General features: G+C 40.2%; 1 protein-coding gene across 1 annotated transcript in view; it reads left to right on the forward strand.

Annotated features, from left to right (window-relative positions):
* The first annotated feature begins 554 nt into the window (after positions 1-554).
* The window catches only part of cylda (cylindromatosis (turban tumor syndrome), a), a 65,739-nt gene continuing 49,316 nt past the window's right edge, over positions 555-16,977 (forward strand). The window contains exons 1-4 of the mRNA XM_043706967.1: positions 555-687; positions 3,741-4,407; positions 12,029-12,328; positions 16,568-16,670. Of these exons, the coding sequence (XP_043562902.1) occupies positions 3,904-4,407; positions 12,029-12,328; positions 16,568-16,670 (907 nt within the window). The 5' untranslated portion in view covers positions 555-687; positions 3,741-3,903. The remainder of the gene's footprint in view (positions 688-3,740; positions 4,408-12,028; positions 12,329-16,567; positions 16,671-16,977) is intronic.

The following is a 16,977-nucleotide window of genomic DNA, read 5'->3' on the forward strand; positions in this document are numbered from 1 at the left end:
GCCAACATTTCATTGCCTATCTCGAACGTTTTGCATGGAAATAATAATCGTGTGGAAATATTAACAGGAAAGCGATAGAGTAATTGTGGTTTGGCAATAATGTTCATGGTTCAAATACAGGGTGAATCTTTAACATGGGTTTCAAAACAATAACCATTCAGTTGGTGATCTGATTTTCTCTTGCACACCATCCTGTCAATAACTCTGCACCAATTTGCCATTTGCTGCTGGCACGAGGCGGAAGCGATTGTTCCAAAATGCCTGGGAACGCGCTGTCACTCAGACCGCGCCCCCTCCCCGGCAGCCGGACCGCACTGTGCGCATGCCCAGTCCCTACCCCCAACTCCCCCGTCAGAAAACCAAGCCGCGGATGCGTGTAGACGTCAATGATTGCCACTTCTACTAACCAACCATGGATGGGGAGTGTAGACAGGGCCTGTTCCCGATTGGACGGTCGTGGGATGGCGGTTCGGCCAATAGCAGCTGGAGGCTCGCGCCGGTTGATCACGGGGGAAGGGGGCGGGACTTGGCGCGGGCTGTGTTGTCGCGCGGTGAGGTGCGCTCGGGAATGTTCTTTTATTTACATCGGCTCCGGGTTGCTGTTGTTTCCGTTAAAATCTGGGATCCGCTTCGATTCGTTGTCCTGTCGCCAAGTCCTGAAAGGCAGAGCAGAGGACCGCCGGCTCTGTAAGTGAAAGACTGTGTGTGTGTGTGAGTGACTGAGATGGGCCGGCGAGTGGGGGGAAGGGGGTCCCTGGCCCGACCAGGCCATGCCCGGCCTCCCGTCCCGTCAGTGACAAGGGTCTCTCCTGGCAGCTGCAGTGTCAGAGGAGCTGGCCCCGGGGCGGCTGCTGCTGCTGACGACGATCACCTCGACCCAAGTCGTGATTTGTGCCGCTGGACACCCGACGCCCGGTCTTCCTGATGGTTATATGTAAATATATTATTTTCCATTACCGCAGTTGAAGATGCGGGTTGCCTCCTCCCTGCGGGAACGCGGAGACCATCCCTGGCTGTTGGGGCTTCAGGGCTGAGGTTGACGCTGTCAGAATCCGATAGTAACACGAAACGGAGGGGTGGGCGGAGGAATATCTCCCTATTATTTTCCAGTCTTCAGCTTGGATATACTGAAACCATTCTGTGCATTCCTGGCACTGGTTGAGCTAGTTTTCGCTGTAGATTGGAAACTTTGCTTTGAAGCAGGAAGCACTGAAGCACATGGTGCATTTACGTACTGAGTCACTCGAGGAAACGTTGCCTTTTAAAAAAAAATTACTTCTCCAAGAGGTGATCTTTTCATCCTGAGGGGTTAGTCTTGCAGAGGACAACCCTGGCAGATTTCCATGTTGCACTAACCACCTCACGCATTCATTCCCTCCACCACCAGCTGTGCAGAATGGCAGCAGTGTTTAATATGCAGAACTTGCAATGTAGCAACTCACCAAACCTCCCTCAACAGCTCTGTACCACCTGGACAAGGGAGCATGTGCAAAGGAACACCATCACCTTAATTTTCCTTTAAGCCACCCACCATCTTGCTTGGAATTATATTGTCATTCTTTCCAGAATGACCAGATGGAGTATTGTGAGGTGTAAAGATAAGCCACAGCTGGGAGTTGGGAGGTTATGATACTGTTGAAACCTTAGGTAGTGGGAATGCTAATGAGAGTAGGGGAGCAGCCAGTTCACACTGCCCTTCTGCTTTTGACTGCTGGACCCAAAACAGCAAAAGAAATCAGGTTAATATTTAGTTCCAATATGATGCTCCTTTAGAACAGAATGGCAAAACTAATGTCTTTACCAACCCACTGACTGCTATAGTTGCCTGGACTATACTTCCTCGCACCCTGCTTCATTTAAGAACACCAGCTATTCTTTCAGTTGCTCTGTTGCATCTGTTATGAGAGGGAGCTTCTGACATCTCTTCCTTTTCCATCAACCATAAATTCCCCCTGCGGTGCTTGACACTTTTGCCCTCAGATTTTCCCCTCTCTCTGTCGGAGCAACAATAGGGATTCCCCCATCTTCACTTTCCATCCCACTGGCCTTTGCATTTAAAGGATCATTCGCTGCCATTTACATCACCTCCTGAAGGATACCTCCATGCCTTCCTCTCCCCTCCCTTATCCATTCCTCCTGCGAAACTGTCTCTTCACCACTTGCTCATTGCATTCAACATCTGCAGAATTTTCCATCAGTATTTTACACAGTACCTCTACTCCACCTAAAAAACTGGATTGCGAGTTAATTAACACCAGAGGACATTTTCAATAGATTTAACAAAAACATTCTCCCTTATTCTAAGTTGGCATTCAGGAATTTGATTGAGTATTGTGCTTGAATTTCTGTCTGAAGCTGCTGTTATAGCTGCAGCAGAATGAGTGTTCTTACTGTCCAAGGGTACAGTGTTTTCAGTATCTTATAGACAGATCTTCAGTATGATTTACACTTGACTATTTAATTGACTTCAACTATAATGTTGGAGTTCTGCCTCAAAGCATTTTTGTAAATGCACTTATTTAACTAGGCACAAATATCAGTTCTATTCAACAGTTTTGGTTATAAATTCATGGAATATGGGCTCTGCTGGCTGGGACAGCATTTAATGCCATTCCTGATTGCAGTGGATAAGTAAGTGGTGAGCTGCCTTCATTTGGTATAAGTGCTCCCATAATGTTGTTAGGGAGGATGTTCCAGAATCTTGATCAAACAATGCTGATATATTTCCAAGACTGTATGGTGGGTGTCTTAGAGGAAAACTTGCATGTTATTTTGTTCTGATGTATAAATTGTCCTTGTTCTTCTGAATGGTAGTTGGTTGTGGGTTTGGGAAACTTCCAAATCTCCCCTCCCCCCCACCTCATTCCAGATCCAACCCTACAACTTGGAACTGCCCCCATGACCAGTCCTGCCTGTCTGTCTTCCTTCCCACCTATCCACTCCAGTCTCCCAACCAATACTAGACTAGTACCCTCCACCTATGCCCACCTATTGCGTTCCCAACTAATTCCTCCCATGCCCCCCACCCCCCCCCAACCCCAGCTCCATCCCCACCATCCTAGTTATCTCTCAGTCCCCTTCCCGTTTCACATTCCTGATGCAGGGCCTACGCCCGAAACATCGACTCTCCTGCTCCTCGGTTGCTCCTAACTTGCTGTGCTTTTCCAGCGCCACACTTATGGAAAACAGAAGAGCCCCTTTATGGAGTCTTTCCACTGGGAATCTCAGCTGCCAGAGGCTAAAACATTACACCAAGATGTGTCTGACTGGTGGACAAATGTGAGGAAGTGGAGAGTATGCAGCAGCAATCCATTTGTGAATGCCACCAGGCCCTTCTGAAAGACATGGAGTTTTGAGACAGCTGAGATTGTGGGGTACGAAAGGGTGTCAATGTCAGGTTCTGGACAGAGCGGTCTCTGTCTGGAAGTCAACTGCACCCCTGAGCGCCCTCAATTTTTCATGGGGTGTCAGGGCTGAGGCTCTGCATTAACTAAATGTATATTCCTTTAGCTGGCACGATAGTATTTAAATTGTTTTGGAATCAATATTCCAGACCTCTCGATTATTCATACTATAACTGAAGGGAATATTTGCCTGTAGATTACACTTAAAACAAATGTAATTAAATTTTTGCTTAATAAGTTGTATATATGATTCATCCTTTCTTTTGTATTTTGTCAAAACAAAAATGTCATAAAATAGTTGGAATATTATTAAAATACTCATATTTCCCTTTCCAGATATCCAGTTTACAATGATCCAGTGACAACTGCTCTTTACCTGCAAAATTTATTAATTATGTTCAGCAGAATGGAAAGTAGATGTCTTTCATGGCCTATACAGTGATAACAATAAGTTAACTTTTGAGATACAATAATCACGTTTTGAGATAAAACCTACATCATGTTGAATTCTGCTACATGGAACAAAGAGAAATCCAGCGTGATGCTTCGGGATGAACCTAAGTATTATTTGGTTGCTCAAGAGTGTAATGCAATTAATAAACATACTCAAATGCCATTAAGACTAGTAAGAGGCAGCATATTAATGCTTCAGGATCGTGGTCCTCAACTACCAAACATTCATAGTAACAAAAATAAAAGAGGGGTTGTTACTGTGCAATGCTTAGAACAGCCATATAACATCATACATGTTGAAGAAAAAGATTTGCAAGAAATTGAGGGAAGAGTGGCTGAACTACTTTTTGCTGTTTCAACCCCTGAGGAGAGGCATGCTCTGTCCAAAAACAAGCCAAAACTGCAGGAAGCACTCCAAATCGATTACAATTCAAACGTTAAAGTTCAGCTGAGGGCTGGAGGAGAAAAACTGCCTGGTATTATACGATTCAAGGGATCGTTGTTACAGAACAAGTTGCTATGTGAATTGTGTTTTGGAGTGGAATTACTGGTAAGTACTTGAATTATTTTCTGTTTCTTCTGTTTAGTAAGATAAATGATTGTAGAATATAAAATGGAGGGGTGTAAGAGCTTTATCTTTCCCGTTTAATTAAAGTATTCAGTAATTTAGAATCCACAATACTTAAACTGACTCCTCTTCTGTATTTAAAAAAAACTATCCTGCATACCTGCTCTGAAAAAAGCTAACAGTTTGTTTTTGTTCTGTGTAGTCCAATGGAATATGCTGATGGTTGGTGTTCAGCACCCATCAGAAATAATCCTGAATGGAGGAAATTAAGAATGTAGTGAACTACTCAAGTCTTTTCTTCAAATAAATTGAAGCTAGTGTTTTCTTTTGAGATAGCTGTCATTTGTTGCAAGTTCTACTTGGTGGGCGTCTTGTCATTTTTAACTCATGGCTGTTTTGAAGATCTCTTGTTTGTTTTTGTACTTACACTCTCGCGTGTGCTTACCTACTCTCTCTCGTGCGCGTGCTCGCCTTCTCTCTTTCATTTACCCTGTCTGGTGTTCTCTATCTGCACTCAGCCCACCCCCCCACCCCACTCAGTCTTTTTGTGGCCCTCTTTGTCTGTCTTCAGTTTTGGAAGAAATAACAGTAATATTATTATGTAAGATGATGTGTCATGATGGCTATAATCGTAATTTGGTGAGCATACTGACATGACAGAAGGTTGATTTTGCTATGAGGGCCAAGTATAGAGTCATAGAGATGTACAGCACAGAAACTGACCCTTTAGTCCAACTTGTCCATGCCGACCAGATAGCCCACCCAATTTAGTCTCACCTGCCAGGACCTGGCCCAAATCCCTCCAAACCCTTCCTATTCATATATCCATCCAGATGTCTTTTTTTTTTCCTGTTGCTATTGTACTAGCCTCCTCCACTTCCTTTGGCAGCATATTCCATACATGTACCACCCTTTGCATGAAACCGTTGCCATTAGGTCTCTTTTGTATTTTTCCCCTCTCGCTCTAAACTTTATGCCCTCTAGTTCTGGACTCCCCCACACCAGGGAAGAGACTTTGTCTGTTTATCCTATTCATGCTCCTCATGATTTTATAAACCTCTATAAGGTCACCCCTCAGCCTCTGCTCCAGAGAAAACAGCCCTCGCCTATTCAACCACTCCCTATAGCTCAAATCCTCCAACCCTGGAAATATCCCTGTCAATCAGTTCCGAACGCTTTCAAGTTTCACAGCATGCTTCCGATAGGAAGGAGACCAGAATTACATGCAATATTCCAAAAGTGGCCTAACCAATGTTCTGTACAGCTGCAAATTGCCCTCCCCCCTCCTCTACTCAATACTCTGACCAATAAAGGAAAGCATACCAAATGACTTCTTCATTATCCTATCTGTCACTCCACTTTCAAGGAGCAATGAACCTAAGCTCCAAGGTCTCTTTGTTCAGCAATACTCCCTAGGACCTTACCATTAAGTGTATAAGTCCTGCTAAGATCCACAATTGATAATTGAAGGTTTTTTGATTTTTTTTTAAATGAAGTACTTGACCTACATAATTTTCATGTCAAATACATTCATCTCATTTGTGAATTAAAAATAACCATAAGAACATTGAGAGTGTTATGGACAGGACCAAACCCTCAAAATATATTAAGATGATATCCTAGACCATAACATTTTCTTCTTTTAAAGGCAAGAATTGGGCATTGCGATCTGGATGAAAATCGATTGGTCAAACTACCAGATTTGAATCAAAAAACCTCTTTATTCATACGTTAGAGTTAAAATACAACAAAAGAAAGGAGTTGGATAATTGACTCTATTGGAACATTTAAGAGAATAATAGATGGTTTAACTAAGAGACAGAGACATACTGTAACTTCCACATCCAGCTTCAAGATCTCAGCAACAGCTACGGACAAACAAAAGTTAAATATCCTGGCTTTGGGAGAGTTTGACTCCACCCTTGCAGGCTGCTTTTATTGTTCCAACTTTTAAATGAAACCTCAAGGCCTCATAAGCCGTTTACTTTATTGGAACCAAATAGATAGTTCTACACCTGTTCAAACAGGGCAAAATACACCTTTTAAAACTATAGTATCATCACAAGTTCAGGCATTTTTAATTTGCTTGATTCTTAATTCCAGCACACCTTACAATCTATATTGCTGTATTGTGAAAAACTATATTTTTCTGCTGTATACCTCACATATGTTCTGACTTAGGAGCATAGAACAACACAAAACAATAGATCTTGTATCAATAGCAGCATTTCAGATTGAGGATTGTTGACAGCAAATGTCTTCACTTCCTATGTTCATATTTTTGCTGTATTTTAGCATAGTATGTCTGCCTGTTTAGTCAGCTGACAATTATGTAGGAGTATTTTCAGATGTTGGTAACACAGCCACAAACCAGTCACCATTTTATAAAATATTGCTGCAGCCTTTAGTGGTTTTACAAATTGAGGGGCAAAGTTGAAAGGAAATGGGGAATAAATAAACTTGAAAAATAGAGGGTGGAGGCCAGATGGGGTCAAAATCTGGTGCCAATATCTAGTATAAACTAAAAACAGAAAATGCTGGAAATAGAAAGCAGGTTGGTCAGTGTCTGTTGTCTGATTCACATGAAATGTTGATTGTCAAAATTTTTTACTGATATTATTTAAAGAGTAAAATAAAAATCACATTTTAATTTCTGTTTTGGGAATTATGGATTTTTAAACTGGGTGTCAGTTTGGTATTCTTTCTCTGTACCTCTTCAAAGATTTCTACATTATTCGCAATAAGTGGGTCAAAACTGGCCACAGTGTCGTAAAGGAAGTAGCTGCAGAAATTATGGACACATTGATTATAATCTTTCAAAATGCCCTCTATTCTGGAAAGGATTGAAAAAAATTGCAAATGTAACACTTCAAGAAAGCAGAGAGACAGGAAATGATAAGCTAGTTAGCCTAACTTCTGCCTTTGTGAAAACTTTGGAATCCATCCTGGCCATGGTATGGACTTAATTTTGGGAGATTGATGTCCTTGTGGTATTATCAGTACACTGTTAATCCAGAGATCTGGGTCATATTCTGTGGACTCCTGTTTGAATTCAATAAAAGTCTGGATCTCAGTCTAATAACCACTGTCAATTGTGAGAAAAATCTATCTGGTTCACTAATGTCTTTTAGGGAAGGTAACAGCCATCCTTATTTGGTCTGGCCTAAATGTAACTCCAGACCCACAGCAATGTGGTTGACACTTGACTGCCCTCTGAGCGATTAAGGATGGGCAATAAATGCTGGCCTGGTCAGTGATGCCCACATTCTGTCAATGAATTTTTTTAAAGTACCAAGACCATTTAGATCTATATTAGTAGAGAAATAGTGTTGGAGAAATTGGTGAGATTGAAGGCTGAAATTGCCAGGGTCTGATAAGCTATATCCCAGAGCAATTACTGGGTATGTTGGTGGTCATCTTCCAAGATTCTTTAGAGTTTGAAACAGTTCCTGCAGATTGGAGGATAGCTAATGTAACCCCACTACGTAAGGGTGATGAAAAGAAAATAGGGAATTATAGACCAGTGAGTCTGATGCCAGTAGTGGGGAAGATACTTCAGTTTATCAAGGATTATATAGCAAAGCACATAGAAAACAGTGGTAGAATCCGACACTGTTGGTATGGTTTATTAAAAAGGGAAGTTATGCTTAACAAATCTATTGGAATTCCTTATGAATGTAACTACTAAAATGGCTTATTTGGAGTTTTGGGAGGTTATTGACAAAGTCCCACATGAGAATAATACATAAAATTAAAGCACGTGGTTGGGAGTAGAATATCAAGATAGATAGTTGATTTGCAAACAGGAAACAAAAGTAGGAATAAGTGGTCTTTTTGCATGGCAGGCAGTGACTTGTGGAGTATACAGCAAGAGGATCCCAGCTATTCATAGTAACATTAATGTTTTAGATGTGGGAATTAAATGTAATATCCCAATTTGCAGATGAGACAAAACTGAGTGGAAGGATGCACTGAGAGGAGGATACATAGATGTTGCTGTGTGATTTGGATAGTGTGAAGCAATTACATGGTAAGTGTAGCATAATTTAGATGAAGAATATGAGGTTATCCACTTTGGTTGCAAAAGTAGGAAGGCAGATTAATATTTGGCTGTAAATCAAAAAGGGATGTTCAACAAGTCTTGGGTATCCTTGTGCCCCAGTCGTTGAAAGTCAGTGTGTAGATGCAGCAGACTGTAGAGAAGGCAAACTGTTTGCTGGCCTTCGTAGCAAGAGGATTCGAGTACAGGAACAAGAATATCTTGCTGCAATTATACATGTCATTGGTGAGGCCAAACCTGGAATGTTGTGTGTGAATTTGGTCTCCTCAGCTGAGGAAGGATGCTTTTGCTGTAGAGTGTGCAGTGGGGATTTACCAGATTAAATAGGCTAAAATTTGGCATATGGAGTATAATATAGGAAATAGTTTGTCCACTTTTGTAGGGAGAGCAGAATAATACTTAAACAGAGAAAAACTGTGGAATGCTGCTCTGCAGAGCTATTGGAGTGTCCCTATACATGTATGTAAAAAGGTCAAGAAGAAAGATACAGCAGGCAATGTTCCTCTTTTTATTGCAAGAGGGATGAAGTATAAAGGTAGGGAAACCTTCTCACTGTAGATGGCATTGGTGAGATTGCGCCGAGAGTACCGTGTATGAGTGTATATACTTGACAAGGGACAAACGTGCATTGAAAGGAGTTCAGAGAAAGTTCATGAGCTGAATTCCTGAGATAACTAGGTTTAGTTATGTGGAAACATTGAGCAAGTTGGGTGTACTCATTGGAATATGGATGAAGTAATGTTATTAAAACACATTCGATTCTGAGGAATTTGATTGTATAGATGCTGGGAAGATGGTGACAACCTCTTCTCTCCCCATGGAATCTGGATCTAGGGGATGCAGTTTACAAATAATGCAGAGGAATCACTTCTCTCAAAGCATTGTTAGCCTTTGGAATTCCCTCCTCCTGAGAGTCATTGAATATATTCAACACTTAAGTTACACTGTTTTTGATCTGCAAAGTTCTTGACCATTATAGGAGTGGGATTTGTAGCATGAAAATGGGACTAAGCCTCCAATAGATAAGCCATAAATGTTTTAAATGGTGCAGCAAACTGGGTGGGCTAAATACTTAGGCATGCTAGTTTTTTGAATTATCTCACATTTTCCACAAGGCCTAACCAAACTCTTATGCAAATGAGGCATAATTCTTTTGGTTATGTATTTAATTATCCTAAGTTTTGTAATACCTAACCTTGTCAAAGATTCACATACTAAAACATCCTAAGTCTTTCTCTTGCTTGAGAGCCAAGTGTCACAGTCTTAAGGATATGGGGTAGGCTATTTGCGACTGAGATAAGCAGAAATTTCTTCAGAGTTCAACAGAAAGCAATTGAGGCCAAAACTTTTGAATATTATTAAGAAAGAATTAGTTATAGTTTTTATTGCTAAAGGGATTCAGAGGGTGTTGGGGGAGAAAGTGGGAATAGTACTGAGTTGGCTGAGCAGGCTCAAAGGGCTGAACAGCCTACTTCTGCTGCAGTTTTCTTTATTTTTATATTTCTACAAATCTTGTTTTGCATAAATGCTTGACATTGGTACTACCTAAAAAAAACTTTTGTCTACTAATATTAAATATTGTTTGCCAGAGGCAGACCCATTTCTCCCATTGCTTTCTGACTGTAATCCATTTTCATTTGCTGATTTTTGCTGTTGTCCTGACGACATTTTGATTTTGTGCAGATTGCTCTCCTCTTATTTAAGTTACCATTAGCGACTTTGCTCTGTGGCATTGTTTACATGACTTATTAATTTTTTTTCTCAATCATCATGCATTTGGTTATAGTGAGTTCAGTTTTCCTATTAATCGGTTTAGCTAATCTGTTAGATTGTTGGTTTGCAGATCAGTGTGTGATGCCAACAGCATGGGTTCAATTCCCATCGCCAGTTTGACGTTACCACGAAGTACACTCCTTCTCAGCCTCTTCCCTCGCCTGAGGTCTGATAGCTTTCAGGTTAAATCACCACCAGTCGCTTCTCTCTAAGGGAGCAGCCCCTTTGGTGTGGTATGACTATGGTGACACAACAACAATGACATACAATTTTCTTCCGATACCATATAAATATTCCATGAATTAAGTTCTCAAAATAATTCCATATATTTTAATTGTAGAATTTTTTAGTTACTGTTTTAGGGTGGTCTGTCATCTCATTCTTTGAAGCATCAAGATAACATGGTTAGACAGAACAGACCTTGATTTCCAATGTATACTTCCCTAGGAAGTAATACGATTAATAAATCAAATGACCTTGAAAATCCCCTAGAATCGAGGAAGTGTTTTTGTGCAGTGTTTAAAAGGAGCTTCTTTGGACTTTCCCTCAAAATATTGACGTATATTATCCTGTCAGTGTTACTTTGTTCTTTTCTCAATGTTATTCTTGCTGTGTTATTGTGATATAGCACACCATGTGTGGGCTAATCAGTACTTAAACTTGTTTTCACCTTGATTTGTATTCTGATCCTCTGTTACTGCAACACATCTTGTTTGTTTTTACTGAAGCTAACAAATGGTTCTGACAGCTATTTTTTTTAAAGCACAATGCACAGATCTATTTCCTGATGAACAGAGTGCATGTGGTTATTACGCTGATTACTGACTCCCAATATCATCGTTTTACACACCAATTAATTTGTAATCTCTAATTTCACGTTTCCTTAAAAGTGAACTTGTTTGAAATTTAGAATCTATTTTTACTTTATCTTTACCGTACATTTTGAAATCCTTGTCTAAGTAGTTGACATATATTTGAACTTTTTGCATATGTAGGATCACTCTTCAAAGATTCATTTTGAAAGGTGTAACCAGGGCAAAATATTAGGACTGCTTAAAATATTCTGTGGGCTAAATGCAAAACATAATTGGGGGATCTTCACTAAATGCATGAATGAATAGGAAACATATATTACAACTTTCAGGTCTTTACATATATTTTTTAAATGATCTGAATGTCTTGTGTTCAGAAATCTATTATACTCTCCAGTAAATATAGGTATGTAATGTTAAGATGCGTGCGGTATCTCAACTGGGTATTGTCTTTCTCATGTGCATTTCTCTCTCATGAACTGAGAAACACTTGGTACATTTTCTTTCTTTCTTTCCATTTTGGAGAAGTCAGCAGTAAACTTGTCAAAAAAAATGAATACCTTGGGTATAAAGGAAGTTTGAACTGCTAATCTCAAATGAATGAGAGCCGCCCCGGGAAGAGACCAGTTGATTTTTGTTGCGTCAAAAGTTGTAAAAACTGACATTCCCAAGTGAGCTCACTTGGCTTTAAAAGTCATCATCAATGCCTGGAACGTGTTGATTATTTTTTATCACGGTGGGCAGTCTCTTGTTTGGAATGCAGAATTATTTTCTCACATTGTGACACTGAATCAAGCAACTGTTTTCCCTCAATGTTTTAATTATAGGCCACTGTACATCCTATTATAGCAGGATCATTGTAATTTGTTTATGGATAACAGTTTCTTTAATATAACAGCTTTGGTTCTCCATTTACTTGCTGTTGGAGCCTATCTCATTAATGTCTCTTATTTAACAGGAAGAAGGCAGGGGTCAAGGCTATACAGATGGCTCGTACAAAGGAAAGCAACTCTTTCGCTGCGATGATGATTGTGGAGTTTTTGTTCCTTTTGACAAACTAGAACTTGTTGAAGAGGAAGATGACACTGATCTCAAATCTGGCAATACTGAAATGTTTTTGTATAGTGACAAGTCTGCCATAGAAATTAACTCGAGGGTGTCTACCATGATTGACGATGAAGTTGTGTATGGAACAGTCGTATTCTGTGGCCTGCTGTCAGGAAAAGAAGACTATGGCTATTTTCTAGGTGTTGATATGGTGAGTTTTTATAAGTGATTATCATTTTATGTCTCTGCTGTGGAATATACTTTGCTATATTTACAATTAGTTGTAGCCTGTTTCTGAGGGTGAACATAAACTAATGTTTTTGAATTTTAGGAACCGGTGAGCCGAATGGTGCATCAATTTAACGTTTTTTAAAATTTGTTCATGATAACTGGGTGTCGTTGGCAAAGTCAGCATTTATTGTCCATCCCCAATTATGTTTGAACTGAGTAGCTTGCTAGCCCATTTAGAAGGCAGTTGAGAGTTGCTGTGGAGTCATGTGTAGGCTAGACCAGGTAAGGATGGCAGATTTCCATTCCATTTTTAAATGCTGTTCATGCAAGGCTAAGTCTTCAAGGATTCAACAGTATTTCCTTCTTTTTGATTCGGGATGTAGGATCCTTTTGAACTCTGTATTTCTCTCAATTTAAAAAAAAACAAAGAACTGTAGATGCTGGAAGTCAAGACAAAAAAGGAAATTGTTGGTAAAACTCAGCAGGTCTGGCAGCATCTGTGAAGAGAAATCAGAGTTAAAGTTTTGGGTCCGGTAACCCTTCAGGCCTCATCTCCCTGTGTCTGTGTGGGTTTTCTCAGTCCAGAGATATGCAGACGAGGTAGATTAGCCATGGAAAATGCAGGGATAGGGAAGGGGAGTGGGTTTTCAGAGGATCGCTATGGATCCAATGGGCCAAATGGCCTGGTGCCAACTGTAAGCATTCTATGTTGACCAATGCAACAAATTATTTTTAAAAACCTTTTTCCTTCCCTGCTCTTTGAAAGCTGTTTATGGTCTTGTGGTAGCAACTTTGGTAGCCATGTATATTCACTGAAGTTTCTTGAAGTATTTTAAAATACCAGTTTGGATGGGAAGATAAATTTGAAGGAATGTCCCAAAGAAAATGGGAACTGTGAAGAAAAAGGGAGAATCCAACTAAACACAACGTTTTGTATGCAAGAGGGTCGTGTGCATGCTTCCTCTTTTCCTTCTTTGTTAAAATTTTTGCTGCTGCTTGTTTCAGGGAGGAAAATATAATGGTGTATATTTGAATTTAGTGCTTGATCATGCTGACTATCTTACAAGCATGCAAATGTACTGTTAGAGTCAGTCTGTCATAGGTTCTGTCCCTTTCTCCAGTGTTCAGAAGGTATTAGCAAATGTTACAGATCAGAACAAATGACTTCAGCATGCCCTGCACAATGAAAAAGGAAGAATAGTTGGGTTCCCTTGCTCCTGATTGCTGATGAGTGATCTCATGTTAGAAGCATTGGATACATAGAGATCAGCCACCAATTGTGAAGCACTCCACTGTTCAGCTAGAAGAACTTAACCATGTTATCAAATGAGCCCATTCATAAACTCACTTGGCTGAGGGCTCAAGGGTTGTTAGTAGAAATGAATTGTATCGGAATAAACGGTTGGAAGTGAAGAGCAGTTCGCTGTTTCACAACTCTGTTCAAGCTTCTGCAGAGAAAACATACTATATTTCTTTTTTTTTTGAGGAACACCTCTAATGAGGTAAGCATTTATGTTAAAGTTCTCCATTAATAAATATTTCTTCTCGCTTTGATCCTTTCAACAAATGGATGCCAACATCCAATAAACTTTTAACTTGTCTTCGTTTGCCCTCAAGTATATCAGTGATGCACGGTATATACAAAGCGTTGCATTCCATCTATGACAACAATGATTTAGATTAGATTAGATTCCCTACAGTGTGAAAACAGGTCCTTCGGCCCAACCAGTCCGCACCGACCCTCCGAGGAGCAACCCACCCAGACCCATTCCCCTGACTAACACCTCCAGGCAATTTAGAACGGCTAATTCACCTAACCTTTGGACTGTGGGAGGAAACCGGAGCACCCGGAGGAAACCCACGCAGACACTGGGAGAATGTGCAAACTCCGCACAGACAGTTGCCTGAGGTGGGAATTGAACCCAGGTCCCTGGCGCTGTGAGGCAGCAGTGCTAACCACTGAGCCACCGTGCCACCCAAATTTATTGTATCTTTGCCATGGTATAGGCATATTTGGAGATAGTGTAAGGAGCCCTGGGTGTAAATCAAGCCCTTTTAATCTTGTGGAAAGAAAACAAATTGTTACCATCCACTTTCTTGTTCCTCTTGATGCAACTTAAATTAAATCTAAAATAAGATATTTTTGAGCTGTTAAGCGTTAAGATGTTTGGTGTAACTCTTTAACTGAAAAACTTGGTTTGCTGGTCTTCTAACAAATAGTTTGATAACTTGAGAGATCGTAAATGTGAGTATTAGATTTTATAAATTGTCTACTTGTAGGCAAATAAAAGTTTTAATTACTAGATCGTCTATCCAGAAGGATGGTAAAGACTGCCCATTTCCAATTCTGACATCTCATTATTTTTTAAAAGAATCCATTGATTTACTTTCACTATTATGCATTCTCAGATGCTTCCTTTCTAAACTGAAAAGTCCAAGTCTCTCCAGCACTTCCCGATAACTCTATCAGGATAAACCTCATAACTCTGTAGTGCCTGCAGAGCTTCAGCTTGGCGGCCATAGTTAGGTGCAAATTCATGTTGCAGTCTGACTAGTGTACAGTACTGTAAAGCTTGATTATTGCCTCCTGTGATATGTATTATATTGTTTTTAACATTGCAGTTCATATCTGATTTGTGTGCTACTATGGATTGGTAGACTTGTTTATTGACAAATCACCCAGGATTCCTAGGTTTGTCCTTTATTATATCAGAATCATTCACAATCCATGTCACTCAATTTTCCATAGTGTTCATTTTATACTTGCATGTATTGAACTTTATTTGCCATTAGTCTGCCTATTTAAATAGCTTGTCCAACTTATTCGCCAATTTTTGAGCCACCTCTTTCAATTCCATGTCGTTTACAGTTTGATATTATCAGCATTTTTCACTACTTTGCATTGAGTTGCTGAATTTGATTTGATTCAGTTCAATTGAAGCAATGCTGAATCCATTACTGAACCACGAGTCACTCAATCAGCACTTTTTTTCCTTCTGTATAACACCTCCACTCCCACTTCACTAAACCCAGTCTTTGAATGTTAGTGAGGGAGTGATAGAGGAGGGGAATGCACTGAAAGTTGTGAGAATTAAGAGACAAACCGAGAACAGTTTAGGGCAACATGATAACTCAGTGGTTAGCATTGCCGACTCACAGCACCACTATTCGATTCCAACTTTGGGCTTCTGTGCAAACCCCACACAGATATTCTCCCAGCATGGGTTTCCTCTTGGTGCTCGGGTTTCCTCCCATATCTAAAGATGGTCAGATGGATTGTCCATGCTGAACTGCCCATAGTGTGCAGGGATGTGCAGGCTAGGTATATTAGCCACAAGGAATGCAGAGTTACAGTGATAGAATATGGGCATAGGACGCTTTGCGGAGGGTTGGTATGGATTCGATGGGCCAATTAGCCGCCTTCCACACTGTAGGGTTTCTAAGATTCTACATTTCCAACAACATTCAAGAAGCACAACGCCATCGAGGAAAGATCAGCTTGCTTGTTTGGCCCCATTCATTATCTTAGACATTTATTCCCTCCACCATAAATATACAATATTAGCAATGTGTGCCATCTACAACAGGCTGCAGAAAGTTGCCAAAGAACCTTCTTCAACACCTTCAAACCCAGAACCACTTCCGCCTAGAAGGACAGGTGCACCAGATGCATGGGAACATCACTATCTGCAAGTTCACCTCTAAGCCGTGCACCATCCTGACTTGGAATTATATTGCCATTCTTTCATGGTCACAGTTTGAAATGGACAACAAATGTTGGCCTATCCAACAGTGCCCACCTCCAGTGAACGAATAGCAAAATAATAATGGAATAGAATTAGAGAGAAGACCGATCCTCCAAGAGTACAGGTGGAAGAGGGGAAAAAAGGGTAATCTTTTAAAGTCATGGCCAAAACATAACTGCATGTGTATATAACATTTTATTAATAATTCAAAATATATAATCTTGTGCATTGCTTTTAACCCTTGAGCTATGCAAGAGTGCTGTTTAATATAAAAATTTACTGTTAAGATATTAACTGTAATGGAGAGAGAGAGAGAATTAATGTTTCGAGTTCTGAAGGAGATTCCTATTGGACTCGGAATGTTAATGCCATTTCTTTCTCCACAGATGCTGCCAAACTTCCTGCGTTTCTATGGCTTCTCCAACATCCACAGTCTTTTGCTTTTATTGAAATGTTAATATTTCTGTTTTCAGGATAACGTCTTAGGTGATTGGGATGGCACATGGGAAGGAAAAGTGCTGTACAATACTTCACACGGAAAGATCTCCCTTCTGTGGATAGAAGATGTACAGCTAGGTAGATACGTTTCTCTTATGAAAATTAATTCTCCAATGATATGTTCTTGCATTTAGTTAATGTTAAAAATAAGTAAAGAAGATTAACTGTCATGTGAATATCAGTTATGTTATGATCCAAACTGATGTTATAGCTGGACAAAATAAAAACCGAAAGAATTGTGGATGCTGTAAATCAGAGACACCAAATAGAAATTGTTGAAAAAGCTCAGCAGGTCTGGTAGCATCTGTGGAGAGAAATCAGAGTTAATGTTTCTGGTCCAGTGACCCTTTCTCAGAATGCCTCTGAGGTAGGATCACTCGACCAA

The sequence above is a fragment of the Chiloscyllium plagiosum genome, chromosome 17 (assembly GCF_004010195.1).
Source record: "Chiloscyllium plagiosum isolate BGI_BamShark_2017 chromosome 17, ASM401019v2, whole genome shotgun sequence".
In the NCBI taxonomy this organism is placed as follows: domain Eukaryota; kingdom Metazoa; phylum Chordata; class Chondrichthyes; order Orectolobiformes; family Hemiscylliidae; genus Chiloscyllium; species Chiloscyllium plagiosum.